Source organism: Coffea eugenioides, chromosome 8 (assembly GCF_003713205.1).
Source record: "Coffea eugenioides isolate CCC68of chromosome 8, Ceug_1.0, whole genome shotgun sequence".
NCBI classification, from domain to species: domain Eukaryota; kingdom Viridiplantae; phylum Streptophyta; class Magnoliopsida; order Gentianales; family Rubiaceae; genus Coffea; species Coffea eugenioides.
The window spans coordinates 39,067,857-39,085,526 of NC_040042.1; the positions used below are offsets into that span (position 1 = coordinate 39,067,857).

Here is a 17,670-nt window from a genome sequence, read left to right on the forward strand (position 1 = left end):
AAACTCACAATCCAAATAAGGCTAGAAAAATTGATCCATTAAAAGATAGTTCTTGCACAATGGTTTTTGTTTTTAAAAACAAATTCCCTCCTCACTAATCATGAAGAATTACCCATACCCAGATGTTTTAAGAGTACCAAGAGGAGGATTCTTTGGCCGCCACACTTTTTTCTTTTCACTCAGCCTCTTTTGTCGCAAGTCCTTCCGGCAACAAATTGATCATTTCCCTGGGTTGTCTGATCGGTGCTACTCGTCAGTCGGCCGCGCTGCTGCTCAAACCACTCCCTGAATCGCTTAGTTATCTCGGCCTTCTTCGTGGGACGTCGTTCATTTTGCCCCGACTCCACCTCCGCCGCGGGCTCCTTGGTTTTCTTCCCAAGCATATTTGTAAAGCAAGACATGGCGGAGAAAGCTTTCTTTCTTCTTCTTCTTCTCTTTCTTTTTTTTTTCCCCGTGTTGGGGTGGTGGTCTTTTTTATGGTTATATAAAGGCTTGAGAAAAAAATATGATATTTCTATTAGGAAACAAAACTATGGAAGATATCCTATTTAACTTAGGTAATTCAATTAAGAGTCAAATTAAAATGGAGATTAATAAGTTTCCTTGCAAAAAAAAAAAAAAAATAGAAAGCTCAGTTTAAATCAAAGGGAAATGCAAAATTCACACCCCTAAATCATTCCTGTTTTCAACTTTCTTTTCTTTGTTTCTAACTTTCCCAAAAGCTAACGCTTTTACTTTGGAAAAATTTTCTTTTGTACAAATGGTAGGAGATATATTGAAGGTTACTGATTTCTCGTTCAATCGGAAAGATTGGATGAGACAAGGAAATTTTGGAGCATACGATTTGCAATCTCTTGCACATAATCGAAATCTTTACTCTTCTTTGTCATATTATAGTCCATGCCCTAGTTTCTAAGTTGCTAGCTAGGGACATGCAAGCGCACGATTTAAGTGCCAGTTTCTTCCATTTTAAGTCACTTCACTATGTACACATTCTTACTGCAAAAGCTTTGCGTACATGCTACATGCATGCATCATTATTATTGGAGTTTTTTAACGGATACTCAATGGGCAATCGTTAACATTTTGTAAATTCCGTTGGGTATCTATTAGACAGACTCTTGTTATTATATAGACCAATAAGGTGTGTTTTGCTCAAAAATATTTTAAAGGTTTAATGTGCATTAGTAATTTCTGATTGGTTGATTGATTGAAAGAGCAGTTTTGGGAACAAAAGAAATCAAACCGTGGAATTTGATGTGCACGATTTACTCTAATGTAGTTGTTAAAAATATTCTATACAGAATCAAACCGGATTCTCCATTTGAACGGTACTGTTTTGAGTACCATGTTTTAAGATACAGCTCTGAAAATAATCTACCTATGTCTTCCTAGGACATCATGTAGCTTCAGAAACAAAAGAAAAATCAAGGAAAGAAAGAGAGAAAAACTACCTTGGCTCTTACTGACTTTTGTCTGTGAGCATGAAAAATGAGGTTGTTTCTATTATCAAAAGACTGAATGTACTCCATTTTCTTGATGAACTTTTGTAGAAAAATAAAAAATAAAATAAATAAAATGAGGTTGTGTCATTAAAAATGTTCTTGTCCCGAATAAATATGATTTCTTTTATCAAAACACTTATTTGAACAAGTAATAGAGCGGCATATACACTGTATATGACTTCTCCTAAGCACTAGTCTTTTGTAGCAAATACATATTTAATAGTCTAACATTAGCAAAACTAAAGATTAAAACTGTTTATCACATGTTGTGCAAGTGATTTCGAAAAATATCATTGTTCCGCTATTCTTTAATTTGAGGTGAATGCTTCAAGAATTTTAATTGTTTTAATTAAACAAAATAGAAATCGTGAAAATAAGTTTCTTTTCCAAATATACGGTAAATTTATGCTAGTCAAAAGGTAAATACTACTAGAAGTCAAACCGTTTCAATTGGACCGTAGCGATCCTCTCAAAAAAGAAAAAAAGGGACCGTAACAATGTGCAATAGTCTAGTCTAATACAATTTTTTTTTTTGTCAAATACGATATTTCGGTCGTTATATTTCGGCTCTAATTTTTTTTTTCCATTAACGTTAAACGTGCATTAGAATTAATCTAAAATTTTTCTTATTTTTGGGGAATCTAAAATTTGCATAGTTTCAATTCCGGTCACCATCTAGTGGCAGTCTAAAAAATAGGGGTGCTCGTTAGTGTATATAATTTACACTAAATGTAACACCCCTATCTACAGGTCATTCAAGTAACTTTTTATTTCAAAATGATTAACTCAAATTAGTAGTCCGTGGAACCAAACAAGTTTATAAATCATTCCTTTCATTTTCCCATAATATGGGTCTCACATTCACCGCCACTTAGGACTGTCAATGGGTTGGGCCAGCCCGAGCTCGGCTCGTTCAGCCCGACAGAAAGCCCGATGAGCCCGATCATTTAGTGAGCCGGTCTGAGTTTGAGCCTAAAAATTAGGTCCGAATTAAATATGAGCCGAGTTTGGGCCTTATTAGGCTCAAACCCGATATAGGCCCGGCCCTTTAATTACCTATATATATAATATTTATATTTTGATATTATATATAATTATATATCCAAATATATTATTACTAAATACTAAATATATATATAAATTACAAAACACAAAAATACATCTAAAGACTCTTTCATGAGTTTTCTTGAGAGCCAATATTAGTAATGCATAACTAAATCTCTAATTTTTCTTATTGGTTGAGTAAATTTTTGTATTGGCATAATATTGGTTGATTTTTTTTTTGGTCTACAAACACAAAAATCATCAAGCATATTTGGATTTAAATCACAAGATTATAAAAAAACTTTCAACTTTTAAAGATGTATTGGCTTATGATCGCATGTTTTATTACTATTTTTGCATTTTGCAACCGGATTAAATATAAATATTGTTGAAAAAATTGTTTGGTTTATATACTTTTTAAGAACTATTATTTGTTCATGTTTAGTTTTAATATTATAGTCTTGTAAATGTTAAATTAGTTTTACAACTTAATAGTTATACTAATTATATTAAGAAAATTAAGGAGTAATAAGTGAGATTGAGCTAACCTGATTAAGGCTCACAAATCCGAATATTATGTGAGCTGAGTATGAACTTCACATTTACGAACCCGAACTCATAACCCGAAGCTCGAAAATGTTTCAAATTAAATGAGCTGAACTTGAGCTCATCAAAGCCCGGTTCATTAGGCCCGATTGACAGGCCTACCGCCACTTAAGGATTATGCGCCTTCCCTTGTGTAGTTATGGCCCAATGCGATAGGGGCTTTACACTCACCCAACTTAACTTAAGGATTTTGAGTCCATCTCATCTGTAGCTGTGGCCTAATAGGATAAAGGCCTCGCATTGAACCCCACTCCTTAGTATAGTCGTGGCCCAGTTTCCTCCTCTCTTGTGTCGTCGTGGTCTAAAACTACTGCTCTAGTCTCACCCTGTGTACTATGTAAAGAAGAGAGGTTCACAACTTGGTCCAAGCAACTATTGAGCAAAATTATAAATTCAAAATGATTAATTCATGTCATTAAATGGCCCAAGTTTGTAAGTCATTCTTTTCCTTCCTCGCTTCCATAGTGGCATAGGTCTCACATCAAAATTATCTTGTGAATGCACGTATTCACATGTATTGTCCTTTATTCCCTTTGTTCCATAAAATTTATCATTTTTGAAAAAATATACAATTTATATACAGTGATATTAGTACGAAAGAGAATTTTTCTTTTCTTTTATATCTTTAGTAGCGAGTCATCTTTTATTTAATATATTGATAATTGTGAGCAATAAGTGTAGGCCACATAAAGGGTAAGAAAAAATTTCATTGAAAAAAGTGGCTTGACTTATCTAAGATGACAATTAATTTGAAACAAGAAAAAATGACAAACATGACAAATTTTTTGGGACGGAGGGAGTATTACATTTAAGCATTTTTCTATTTAACTTTATTTTTTTTTTTTAAAAAAAAAAAGAAACACTCGAAACCTCTTTAAACAAACCCAAGAAGATAGATGTCAAAAGGCAAAATTTTGTATAAGAATAATTTTCATTCTGCACATTTTTCCAAAATAAATATAGTAAGAAAAAATTCAAAATCAATTCAACCCATTAACAGAGAAATTTAGTTTAAGCAATACTACCAAGAAAATATTAAAAAAAGATCAAAACTTAAAACACAAAATGCCAATTCAATCTTTCGCTTAATCTTCATCCGCTAATCATAATATTATGAACCCAATTTTCTTTCTAGTTCAAATCATAATGTTATGAACCGTTTATAGATTTTTTTTTTTTTAAAAAGATCTATCTAATAATTGAGCCAACATTTTCAAGCGCTTTTGCTTCTTTAGTTGAGGTATTTTATCCCTTTAAATAATTGGGTTTCGGCTTGAATTTATATAATTAATTACTATTAAAAAAAGTACAAATCAACTCATGTATTGGAGACTAATATTAATTATGCACTCACAAACAGAGCTTTTTGCATCTTGTTAGAAATTATGTGGCACAAGTTTAAAACGAGCTAATATTGATAATACTTTAAATCTAGGAAAATATTATTTGCATTCTCATTTTTGTTAATCACTTTTCCACTGTCATTTTAATTATATAATTTTCATTTATCAGACTATATGATAAAACAAATAATAAAAATGTAAATAATAAAAAATAGACTGCAAATAATATTTTTCTAAATTCTATAAGTGCATTTTTTTTTGGGTATATTTAAATAGCACCATATTATATCCTTCTTCGTTGGCACATCATAAAACCACAATAAATTATTTTGAAAATTTTATATATCCAAATTATTTTCCAGCCTCACTCGAGTCGGCCTCCCCACTTCCCCCTTATCCCCGTCCACTAGGGAAAAAAGTAATAATAAAAGCCAAACAATCCAATGAAAATAAGTGGATAAGATTTCCAAAGATGTCGCCACCCGACCCCATATGTGCTAAATTCTTGCCCGGTGTCAGTCTCAACACTTACATGCAAGAGAAAATTGCTTTCTTGCCCAATTCTTCTTCTCTTTGCTCTGCAAGAACAGCAGGGCTAAGCATTCACCCATTGCTGGTAAACTCTTTTAAGATGCTCATTTTTCTCTTTGATTATTAGGTTTAATTATCCAAGACTTGAGAAGGTTTCGCTTTGCTTGTATTGTAATGCTAGGACGAAATTGCAGCAGAAAGTTTCAACCTTTGTCTTGAAATTGATGATCAGGGGCCTAATGAGTTGATGGGTTCTTGATTTCTTGGTCTATGTGTGCTTTGTTTAGCTTTATTTTCGAGGGATTTCTTGAACTTGAGAAATGCTTGTGGAATAGCTTAGGATTTTGTTCATGTGTCTGTTCTTTAAGGTGTTCTTGATGTTTGTATTTACTGCATAAAGGGGCAAATTTCCCTTTTTGGTCGGAGATGTTAACTTTTTCATTAATAATCCAGAACCATGGGGGTGGAGATTGAGGGATAGATTGATAGAGAATATGGAAAATATGTTTTTCCACTTTAGTAAGAACTAAGAAATGTACTAATTTTATCTTTGTGGTGTAAAAAGTAAATATCTTAGCAGCATAAGAACAATATGCTTTCCAGCAAATCAGGGCTTTTCCATGATTTTGGCAACCAAAGTATTCTCACGGTGAACAAATTGATTATCATGCATTTGGGTGGAGAGGCCTTGGTTTACTGTCTCTTTTGGATGCTATAAAGACATGGGGTTTGTTTGGATTGAGGATTATTTTCCCAATTTTATTTGCTTACATCATCATTACAATTTCCAATACACCTTTTTATCTTTCCAATTACCTTTTTATCTCACATACATCACATCACAAAAAGTGCTACAGTAGAAATATCCTTGCGTTCTTGGTGAAATTTATCTCTGACGTTTGGACACCTGTTCGAATTTAATTTCCTCACGAAAAAATGCATATTGATTGGATGAGTCTTGTTACTGGCGGTTTTAATTATGCACATGTTGTTCGATGGATTTGAGTGTTGGAGGTGAACATGTACATTGCCAGGATTTAGTGTAGCTAGTACTTTTCCTGTTGAAACGTTACCCCTTTTTTATGCAATTTCAAGTAGATTGATATGTGCAAAACTTAATCAAGGTAGCTCAGTTTGTTTGTAACTAGGATCAGTTAGTTAATATCAATGTTCAGTTTGTTACTGGTTAATTCAGGTTGTGAGAAAACCCTTTCTACACTCATGCTCTTATGCTGCTCCATCTTGACTGCAGTCCTCCATCTGATATTTTTATGTGCTTTAGTGTTAAAATATTCTTGTACTTTGGGTATCCACTTATTTGCTCGGCAGCAATCATGGATCAGCTTTAACTAATTATTTAGGCAAATTAGAATTTAATTGTCTGCTTTCTTGTCTTTATTTTTTTTTCTTGTTACTAGGGTGAAACAGTGGTGTGTGATTCTGTCTTGTTAACCTTTTTCTTAATTTTGTTTAACCTCTAATTGCTTACATTTTACTTGCACGTATAAACATGCCTAGCATTATTTGGATTCGCTTCCTATTTGTGCACCTGTTCAACCAGTGTTTATTTAGATGGCATAGTTTTCCTTCACTCAATATTAAATTGGTTGGCAGGTTTCCTAAGAACTAACTGAATCAGCTTCATGTTTTTGTTGGTTAATGTGCAGAAGTGGGAAAGAGATTCAAATTTTGATATTATACTGGTTCAGAAGTACAAATGGTGGAATTTTTTGAATAGAGGACTCACTCTGATACAATGAAAGAAACTCAAGGGCGTTCTAAAGTTATCAAAAAGGAATTGGCACAACAAGTACCTATAGAGGTACAATGCAATCTACTCTATAACTTCTGCTGAGCTTTGGAATTTGCAAAAAGTTCTAAAATAAAAAAGTAAATTTTATTATTAGCACATAATGCTTTCAAATCATAGGTTTCTCTACAGTCATAAAAATTGTCTCATGAAAAACCAAAAGGCAAGATTCTTTATATTTCTTTAGACATTTATACCAAGGGAATGTGAGGCATCTATCTAAATTCATTGTTCTCAAACTATCTTTATAATCCAGGCATCAACCTCTTTGTCTTTTGTGTTTCACTAACCAAGTTTGAATACTATATTACAGTAGTTATATTTTCCATGAGAGTTTTCTTCAAAGATATGTCTTTACTGCAAATTTCATGCTAATATACACAATGTCTTTGTCCTATTAAGTACATTGTAGATTCCTCTTTAAGTTTAGCATTGGAGAGTATACCATGCCACTGTCCTGTCATATAGCATACAGAGTGGACAAGATGCAATAATGTCTAGTTAATTGAAATCTCCAGTTGACTTAGTAAACAACTAGTCTTGTTAAGTAGACATGGAATTGCTCTATTCTGCAAAACTAAAAGTGATTACTTAGCAAACAGGAGAACAATCTCTAGTACACTTTGAGAAGATAATATAAGGCATCATTACTTACTGTAGAATTGAATTTGTTTAAAATAGATGCTGTATTCTTGATCATAGGTGGAATCACAAATTGGAACCTATGCTTATGTGGATGCTTCCAAGGTGTTCTTTGGTGAAGCAAAGCTTTCATATAAAGAATCGCAATAACAAAAAACAGTTTAGATGTGCATATCATAATTAATCTAACATGTGTCATTTCTTAATTTTCCAGAAGTTGCACAAGGTTGACCGCAATCACTTCTGTGGACATTAAGCTTATAGATATTTGACATTCAGGTACTGACTACTTGTTCTATTTTCCAGGAGAAATCTATAGATAATATGATTCAGTTACATCCAATACCAGAGTCAACTCTCTGTACATTTTGCATGAGTGGCAATATTTGTCGAACAGTTCAGTCTAGAACAAAACTAATGAACATACTTTTGGAAAGAGGGAAGCCTCAGGAAGCTCAATCTATTTTCAACAATTTAATTGAAGGAGGGCATAAACCATCTCTAGTGACATATACAACCTTATTAGCTGCACTGACTGTCCAGAAGCGCTTCAACCACATACATTCAATCATCTCTCATGTGCAAGAAAATGGAATGAGGGCAGATTCAGTTTTTTACAATGCTGTTGTCAATGCATTTGCTGAATCTGGCAATATGGAGGAAGCCATGGAAACTTTGTTGAAGATGAAGGAGAGTGGGATGAAACCCACAACTAGCACTTTCAACACTTTGATTAAAGGATATGGGCTCATTGGGAAGCCTGAAGAATCTTTGAAGGTACTTGAGTTGATGTCTGAGGAAAGCATAAAGCCCAATTTGAGGACGTACAATGTACTCATTAGGGCATGGTGTAATAGAAAGAACTTGAAAGAGGCTTGGAACGTGATTTCTAAGATGGTAACTTCTGGTTTGCGACCTGATGCTGTAACTTACAACACCATTGCAACAGCATATGCTCAAAATGGCCAACCGGAAAAGGCTGAATGTTTGATACATGAGATGCAGAAGAATGAAGTGCATCCAAATGAAAGAACCTGTGGCATCATCATAGCTGGGTACTACAAAGAAGGCAAAGTAAGGGATGCCTTAAGGTTTGCATACAGAATGGTGGATCTTGGAGTGCATCCCAATCTTGTTGTTTTCAATTCCCTGATCAAAGGATTCCTGAAATTGTCAGACAGAGATGGTGTTGACGAGGTTCGTTTAACTTGTAACATTTTAGATCGATATTCATTTCTTCAGTAATTGTTTTTCATGTCTAATAAATAATCCATCTCTCTCACTCTCTCTCCAATTTATCAAATGATTCATCACCTAATATACCATGCATGAAACAGTTTTTTGGGTGCTTGGTAAGAAAGCAAAACAATGTCACAGTATCTGATTTAATGATTGTATGATGATAATCAATTTATCAAATGATTCATCACCTAATATACCATGCATGAAACAGTTTTTTGGGTGCTTGGTAAGAAAGCAAAACAATGTCACAGTATCTGATTTAATGATTGTATGATGATAATCAAATTTACAAGCTGCTTGTGTTTTTTAAGTGGATATCTTCCCTAAAGACAAATTAGCCTGAGAATTGCCTATCAAGTGGTACTTCACCATTCTCATAATATTGTGGTGCATATGTGTCATAAATGTAGAACCGTTGCCAGAGTTGTATGCATAGACAATGAAATTGGAACCATTGATCAAAAGCAGCATTAAATGCAGAAGCAACTTACTCAAGTGAAAGGAAAGCAGCTACTTTTCTTTGCATGATGATGTCAGTGCTCACTCATTTGTTTTACGATGTAGATCAGTTAGCATAATTTAAATAAATAAAAGATTTACATTGGTTGTGTGCAGTAAGTACTACTTGCTGTAAATGGGAGCTTGACCGATGGGGATAATTCAAATTTTCTCATTGGAGTGTTAATTCACATTTTAGAACAGAAAAAAATCAAGTCTTCAAGCATGTAGTTGATGACAAGGGGAGTGGATTTGAGATGGGGAAAACGCAAGAACAAGAGTCTCACATAGGTGATTACAGGTTGTAAGGATTTTGTATTTTTCATGTATTTTAATCTTGTTAACATGGTGTTTGAAAAAATCACACACATTGAAATGGCATAAAAAGTCTTTGTAGTTTCTGAGGTAATGCTGGGATCTACAAGTATGTTTTCTCTCACTGCAAAGTAAAAATGTAACTGCTGGAATGTGATTTATATGAAACAAGGTATCTTATTCAACACAGTAGAATATGAATATAACTGTAAGTTGGATAGGTTTTCTCATTATCTGCTTGCTTACAAATACAATTTAACTGCTGGAATTTGATTTCGGTATAAAATATCTGATTTAACAGCATAAAAATGAATATAGCTGTATTTTGTTCATTGGGAGCAAAATGCTGACAATAGTTGAAACTTATTTGATAGGTTCTCTCCTTGATGGAAGAATGTGGTATCAAACCAGATGTGATAACTTTTAGCACCCTCATGAATGCCTGGAGTGCCGCAGGATATATGGTAAAGTGCAGGGAAATCTTTGACGATATGATAAAAGCTGGTATTGAACCTGATGTCCATGCATACAGTATTCTTGCTAAAGGTTTTGTGCGTGCACTGGAACCAGAAAAGGCAGATGAACTTCTGAATACCATGGTTGATTCTGGTATTCGCCCAAATGTAGTGATCTTCACCACTGTCATTAGTGGATGGTGCAGTGCCGGTTCAATGGAATGTGCAATGAGGGTTTTCCAAAAGATGTGTAACTGCGGTATATCTCCAAATTTGAGGACTTTTGAAACCCTAATTTCAGGCTATGCAGAAGCAAAAAAGCCATGGAAAGCAGAAGAAATTATCAAATTCATGAAGGAGTTCAATATTCTGCCTCAGAAAACAACCTTTCTGCTAATTGCAGAGGCCTGGCGTGCCGCTGGACTAAGTAAAGAGGCAAATCGGATAATGGACTCCATAGAAAAGCAAAGCGTGAATTACCAGCTAGATACGGACAATGAGACAGCAGTGCAAAGCTTAGAGAAAATTTATCAGAAGGATGCAGTTGATTTTTCACGTCCCAAGCTGCTACAGATCCCAGGTGAGCTTGTGAATGATCATAAGAGCTTAGCTGCTGCAACTAAAAAAGGCCGGGCAGTTTTAGGAGAAGCTGAACTTTCCTCTGAGACCCTATGCACTGCTACCAGATCCATGTATCTTGCTTGTAGGTTTGGACCAAGAAGTCCATTTGTTTGCCCGAGGCAATATCAAAGGCAGCTTTATATCGCTGGTCAGCTGCCACACTCCTGTACAGTGGGGTTCTTGAACTGAATTGAAGGGGAAGTGCAATGAGCTTACACCTAAACAGTGGAAGAACTGATGAGAATGGCAACTGATCTCAACGACAAGCTGTGGTACATAGACAAGGGACTATGTATAAAATCCCAAGCTTCCTGTACAGCTTTTCTAAGGTTTTACTTATCTTGTAGATCAATCTTTTGTTCATCATATTGATCTGCTACATGGCTGTATAGAATTGACAAAAGTTTACCCGTGCATATTACAAGGCTGCTCTAATATTCCAGCTAATGCAGAAATTAGACTTGCTCTTTGTTTAAATTTTATATCTCTACTACCCGGAAAGCTGCAGGCATATGTAATTGGCCAAGTTAAACCCTGCACCAAACAGCCCCGGGGTTTCTATCTCCCTCCAGAACAGAAGAGAAGTAGAAAGGACACGTCTCACTTTAAAAAGAGATTTATGAGTTTCCTCTTGGAAACTTAATGGCAAATGGAAGAATTTTGTGCCCGATAAACAAGAATATGCAAAGTTGCATCTGCCATGAGTACAAGCTTCAATTCAGATATCAATTTTAATGTTCCACCAATTAATGCAAATTAGGAGCAAAATATTGTCGATGGCAAAGGTTAATATTAGACCATATGACACGGCAACAGGCATGCAATAACTTTCAAAAAACAAAAACAGTCCCATACGTGCCACTACTTGCAGCTGCAGCAACCAGCGTTTGACAGTAAGTCCCAAATTCAGACTGAAACATCATTGGCACTCTTCTTCTTCTTTTTTTTTTTTTCTTTTCACCCTTGATGTTCTTGTGAAGTAGATTGGCAATAGAGAAGAAATGCTTAACCCAGAACATTGCTAGGTAATTGCTTAAACCTTAATCGTGTTGATTTCTGTTTCAGTCTACTTACAAATACAGGGTGAAATTTTGATTGACACACAAAGGCATCAATCAAACTTCTAAAAGCTAGATTGTTTAATATCAGTCAGTCTTTTCTCCTCTGCATGTTTGAGGTACTCGTATTTGATGGTTGTGAGGGAAATCTGCTGAGAAGCCATATCAGAGCTACACCAAATAGGGCACCAGAGAGATGTGCTATGTGATTGACATTCTGTAAGGCAAAGCCTCCTCGAAAACCACCCGCTAACCCTGTTGAAGCTTGTGCTGCTTCCATCACCTGGTGTTACACATTCAAAGAAACTTGAACATAGTATCTGCACAAAACATTCCAATTTGCACATTTTGCTAATTGAAAGGACAAAGAAGTTTAATATTTTGCTCAATTTCACTTCAATTTGCCAAACTGTTAATAAACTTCTATAATGCCCCCTTTCAATCAATAAACAATTTCAGTTTATTATTCTCCCTTTGCAACTTTTGTGCATTGCTGGTATTTTTGGTTTTGCCAGTTTTCATCACCTGCATCTGTCCTCATGTTTCATTCTCTCTATTTGGTTGAGAAAATACCATGTAGAGCACAAGTTGATGACTGGGTAGAACAATCAATAAGGATGGTGTGATAGCTAAGTTCATGACAGCCAAGCAACCAGATGGTTATTGCATGTGAAAAATTCACCGTCTCTCTAGGTTTTATCTGATATAACCCAGCTGAGCAACCATATTGAAATAGCATCTTTTATCTGATTAGGCAGTTTGCTGTCAATGAGCAGGACAGTTCGCAACAAAAAAAAAAAAAAAATCTTCTCCTCAAGCAAGTACATGGACTTGACGTGCATGCATATTTGATTGCTAACAAACTTGTGTATGCACTCAAAAGACAAACTGGAACATTGACACTATCTACCACAAAAATTGTACTCTCAAAATTTGTGATCAGTAGTAAATGTGGCAAATGCTAAGTAATACTTAATAATCAGCTATGATAAAACAAATGATGACAGAAATTGAATTTGCATCCATGATAATTAGAAGCCAATCTCATTTATTAGGTATATCACCAAAGCCTTCCTTAAGAAACAGATCCTTTGTTGACAGAAACTGGCTCTGGAGCCAAACACTCTGAAGCTAACCTCATTTAGTATGTATACAACCAAAGCCTTGCCTAAGAAACAGATCATTTGTTGCCAATCTGTAAAGTATGTGCTCTACAATGGTATAACTTCAAGCTATGAAAGATCATAGACCAATATATGAAAACGACTGATGTTATAAAGATTGCAAATAAGAGGACATATTTTGCAATTTCTGTCCATACACTTCCATTGAAATAATATTTGAATTCACTATAATTTGGAAAGGGATATGAGATGGTTAGGTTCATTAATGTAATCTATTCTTAAAGTAGCAAGACCAATCTGCTATGATAAGAAAATAAAATGCAATGTAATGCAAGTTAAAGAGTTCCCTGAGTCTGCAAAATATGTGCAGTGTGCACCACAATAATTGTTCGCTGAATTAAGGGGGAAAGGAGTATTATGTACCTTTTCAATTACAAATTGGCCCAATATAAGTACCTCAAGAATCTTCCTCCAGTCCAAAGACATCTAGAGAATAACCAAATAAGTTAGTTAACATGTTTCCAGGGAAAGAAAAAAGAAGAAACTACCATCTTATGGCACAAGTATCTCATTTTCCTCGTTGATCTCCTACTGATGCATAGAAACAGAAGAGTATACTCACCTTCACAAGGACACTAATTGCAAAGAGTCCGAAAACTGCACCAGATGCTCCAACAGAGACAGCATTTCTTGGGAGAACCAGCCATGAAACAAGATTTGCTCCAGCACCTGTTATGATGTATGAAAGCCATAACCCAAAGTTTCCTTCTTCCTCTTCAACAAGTTTACCTGGGTGGCAAATATATCCAAACTATAGCTTATACTTGAACATGAGGCAAATAATATCTTCGTTAAACTAACATCAGGTTACTTTAAATTTGACTTACCAAATATATACAAGAAGAACAGGTTACTTGAAAGATGCTTCCTGGTAAAGAATTACAAAAAGTACTGTAAATATCAAAAGCCACAGGCACATGTAGAAGTATTTTCAATGAGTGAAACTGAACTGGAATTGCATCGATATAAAATAAGAGATTAGTCTTTTGGCCTACTTTTATGCATCCCCAGAAGCAAAGATTTCTTACCAATTAAAATGGCAGAATGTTGCAGTCAAAAATTGATACCAAGCAGGCCAGTTGTGATACAAATACAAAGCTTTAATTGCACGCACCTGATAATTAAAGAAAATTTGAATTAGCACTAATCTTAGCATGTATTGCCAATAGTCTAATAAGATAAGCCAAATAGATATTCCAGGATGATATCTTTCCTTAGGTTTCTAAATAAGATTTTTATTTAATCATAAGGTAGAAATGTATATATATATATATATATATATATAAAACCAGTTAAATTCCTTCCTGAATTTGCACAGAAACCGAGACTGAAAGGATATCAAATTAAATGCAACCCACATCAATATCATGATGTGAAATATTTCAGACAAAGTAAACAAAAGGACAAGTACACAGCCTATACACAACCTGAAATACATGATCAGCAACATATATTCCAAGATTAAGAAGTAGAATCCAGAATATCCCATTCACACGCTTCTCTGGTTTCTGCCTCCCTTCGAGCTTCCCAAGTTCCAACTGTGATACCATATCTAGTAAAAGCATCACATAATTTGTTCAAATATTTTATCTGTTTCTTTTCTTTTTTAAAAAAAAATTAAATCTCAGAATGAGTAGTACAGAAAAGAACAAAAAATGTATATAGACATATTTAAATGGCTCATAAAAGAGCAAAGGAACCCAGATTAGTACCAACAAGCACAGGAAACATGATAATTTTGCAAACTAATCACAGAAAAATGTGCTCTGATGTTTCCAATGACAACTTCAAATATTCTGTTCTTGGGAAAAGTAATCTTGCTTGTGTTAGAAAGTGAAAGATGCTTCTTTTTACATTCAAAACTAGGTAAGGGAGCAGACAAGACCAATTAAATATGTTAACATGAAATGGAAGCTAAGTTTCTAGTGATGTAATAAAGTGAAAATCACACCAGAAGAGCTGAATGAAGTAAACCAAGAGTTATTTCAGAATGTGTGTGTATGTGTGTCCATATATATATATATATATATGTATGTATGTATGTATGTATGTGTATATGTATATGTATATGTATATATCAAATCTTAGTTCTTGCAAAACTAGAAGTCTATCCCCATTAGTAAAGTACCATTTATATGAAATCAATATAACAGTTAACAGTTCATGAATAGAAGTTATACCGTACTAAATGATCAAATACTCTCCGGGAGAGCATTTAGTGGGCGTAATAGGCTTGGCACAATGTTAGGCAGGCACATGTGTGGAGGAGAAAAAAGAAAAGCAACTCTGAAATGGTAAGATCAAAATAGAACAGTTGAACAGAAGAAGCTCACTACCTGTATGCAAAGAAGCTAAAGTGCAGCAGGTAGGAAGTTTCAGATTTAGCCTATGCTCATACAATGAAAATTGAACCAAACTATATCAAGGGGTTTAGGACTATAACACAATAAAAGAACTGAGCAGTTGAAAGTGAGATAAACAATGATATATATCAGCAGAGACCTTAGCAAAGCAAGTTACAACTTCCATAAGTCAACTCCCAGTAACGTTTTATGCCGTGTCCTGTGAGAATTGATACCCTTTAATGGCCTACATTAAGTCTTGAAATGCTCGGGTCAGGACCTCAAATAGCCTGCTATGGATGTGCCAAGGCCTTCCTTAGCTAGGTCAGCAAAGAGAGGTTTAAAGAAGCACCCTCATTGCATGAAAACTCATTTAAGGCATGCCCCACTAGGTCACTAGCTATTTGTTTATAACTGGCTAAACAAAAGAAGCCATCTTCTGTGCTGCTAACTATACAGAACGTCATCCTGGGTAGTTTGTTCCTGCTAGGTAGCAAACTTGTTGATTCCAGGTGAATGAATATAGACTTTAATTTCTTACATTCTTTTTCAAATTAAAAGGGGGGAAAAATAAGAAAAAGAGCACCACAAATTTCAGAAATATCTTCACTTCATGAAATAGAAGAAACTCATAAACTTTGAAATTGGTGGGACAATCACCATAGATTTGTGGAGTCCAAAATCTTGGCATTCATGCGAGAAGAAGCAAGGGTAGCTTCTCTCTGAAACTAGTCTCTACTATTATGCACATCAGTGTTAACTCAAATGACTTCCCTGAGGAGTTTGTACTTCTTTTCATGAAGTTGTTCTCTAACCATTGAGTTGAACTCCCAATCTTCTTCAACAATTTTCACTGCCTATGTTTCAATCAAGTCGTGGATTATCTTCGGCTCTTCCACCAACTAAAACAACTAGAAGCATGATTAAGTAAAAAATTCTCTCAGCTGCTACCATTCGCATCATTTTCCTCGGTTGGATTCCGGGATGGACATTGGGCAGACAAAGGAGTAGGTTGGGCACCTCACATTCAGTTTATTAAACATCGTATTTGAGTCCTTTTGAGTGTCTGCGTTTCCTGAATAGGTCCACCGCATGGAAATCCACTTCTCTTTCTAGAGGAATTCAAGTTGTAAAGTCGATTTCTTGAACGACTAAAACATTACAAATATGTTGTTTACATTTTGATTAAAAATGACAATTTTAAGATAAATAATCACTAGCAAATCATTCAAAACCAACAGAAACACAACACTTAACACAATGCACCAATCACATTCTTTTACCTTGATTCTCAAACTATCTGTTCATCCAATTACCAACAAGAAAACATGAATTCCATGCAGCAAGTAATAGAGCATGCTTTTTTCCCCATGAAGGAAGTTACATGTTATGACAATCTCAGCAAATTCAATTACATGATCAAAGCTCATAACTTTTTCACAACAATTCAAGAAAAAGGAAACCCTTTACACCAACCAATCACAACTGACTTACATATACAAATAAACAGTAGAAAGCAGAGAAAGAGAAGCAGAGAGATAACCTGAGTTGTTATTGTCGAATTTGCAGATGAGGCGAGATGGGGTGGCGGTAAAACGCAGTGGGAGGCTGGGATTGCAAAAGGGTCGTGAAGAAAAAGAGAGTTTAGGCAGAGGAATGGACAGGTTGGAGGAAGTTAGTGGAATTGGTGAAGAGGGTATCAAGAACTTGCGTACTGGTGGTGGTGAAGCAGTAAGCAGAAGCTGCTGCTGCTGCTGCTGCTGCATCATTTTTTACTCAATTTTTCGCTTCTGCTTCGGTCGCTCGGCCAATTACATAAGAGAAGTCGCGCTTTTGATGCCAGATTTGGAGCTTCGGTCTAAAACGCTCTCCAGGATTCAACGCTTTTCTTGGGTTCTGTCACATTTTCTGAACCATGTTACATTGCTTAGATCCTATTTCTGTATCTATGTATTTATGGTGGTGTGGGAATACTTTTGAGGAAGTAATTTTACTTATTTGGTTAGCAAAACTCATCTAATTTACGTGTGTGAATTTTCTTCTTTTAATGTATCCTAACATAGAGCAAGAATTTGATGCACTTTTGCATGAAATGAAATTATGTTTGACTCATGCACTTTCTTCATTCTTCAGCAATGCCACTAGAACCTTTTTTTTTTTTTTAATTTTGAACTTTAGAAGTTAGATGTTTATAGGATGTAATATAACTCATCCTCTTCTTCAACAAAAAAAAAATGGTTAAATATCAACTACTAAGTAATATCAAAAATCAAGAAATGAGTACCTAAAATTGTAATGTTATATCTTCTGTAAGTAAAATTAGTATTTTATAATGGAAAGTGCTTAAATGACTAGTAGCAATTGATTACCGGACATTACTAGTCAATATGGAGAAAAGTTGCAAAATGCAAACTAAACCTTGTTTGAATTGATATTTTTAGGACTTTTTGTAGGAAAATATACGTAATGATTTA

The 17,670-nt window shown here is 34.8% G+C and overlaps 2 protein-coding genes across 3 annotated transcripts; one reads left to right on the forward strand and one right to left on the reverse strand.

Annotated features, from left to right (window-relative positions):
* The first annotated feature begins 4,999 nt into the window (after positions 1-4,999).
* On the forward strand, positions 5,000-11,094 carry LOC113781317 (pentatricopeptide repeat-containing protein At5g25630). Of its 2 annotated transcripts, XM_027327234.1 has the most exons (4): positions 5,000-5,114; positions 6,697-6,851; positions 7,788-8,678; positions 9,911-11,094. In XM_027327234.1, the coding sequence occupies exons 2-4, from the start codon at positions 6,786-6,788 to the stop codon at positions 10,799-10,801; spliced, it is 1,848 nt and encodes a 615-aa protein (XP_027183035.1). In that variant the 5' UTR covers positions 5,000-5,114; positions 6,697-6,785; the 3' UTR covers positions 10,802-11,094. The 2 variants fall into 2 exon arrangements, with proteins under 2 accessions (XP_027183035.1, XP_027183036.1); XM_027327235.1 differs by lacking the exon at positions 5,000-5,114 and having other exon boundaries at positions 6,678-6,851.
* A 516-nt stretch (positions 11,095-11,610) lies between these two features.
* Positions 11,611-17,108, reverse strand: LOC113781319 (rhomboid-like protein 11, chloroplastic). The gene is made up of 7 exons (XM_027327236.1): positions 16,740-17,108; positions 14,282-14,406; positions 13,883-13,968; positions 13,682-13,722; positions 13,417-13,583; positions 13,218-13,280; positions 11,611-11,953 (listed from the first exon to the last, which is right to left on the reverse strand). The coding sequence occupies exons 1-7, from the start codon at positions 16,963-16,965 to the stop codon at positions 11,762-11,764; spliced, it is 900 nt and encodes a 299-aa protein (XP_027183037.1). The 5' UTR covers positions 16,966-17,108; the 3' UTR covers positions 11,611-11,761.
* Positions 17,109-17,670: the final 562 nt, after the last annotated feature.

Bases quoted from the DNA above. Each gene is read 5' to 3' on its own strand.
- LOC113781317 (XM_027327234.1), top strand. From the start codon at position 6,786: ATGAAAGAAACTCAAGGGCGTTCTAAAGTTATCAAAAAGGAATTGGCA. The intron at 6,852-7,787 runs GTACAATGCAAT...TCTATTTTCCAG, and splicing joins CACAACAAGTACCTATAGAG to GAGAAATCTATAGATAATAT. The intron at 8,679-9,910 runs GTTCGTTTAACT...CTTATTTGATAG, and splicing joins ACAGAGATGGTGTTGACGAG to GTTCTCTCCTTGATGGAAGA.
- LOC113781319 (XM_027327236.1), bottom strand. From the start codon at position 16,965: ATGATGCAGCAGCAGCAGCAGCAGCAGCTTCTGCTTACTGCTTCACCA. The intron at 14,407-16,739 runs GTTATCTCTCTG...TGCTTTTACTAG, and splicing joins ATTCGACAATAACAACTCAG to ATATGGTATCACAGTTGGAA. The intron at 13,281-13,416 runs GTGAGTATACTC...GTTATTCTCTAG, and splicing joins CAATTAGTGTCCTTGTGAAG to ATGTCTTTGGACTGGAGGAA.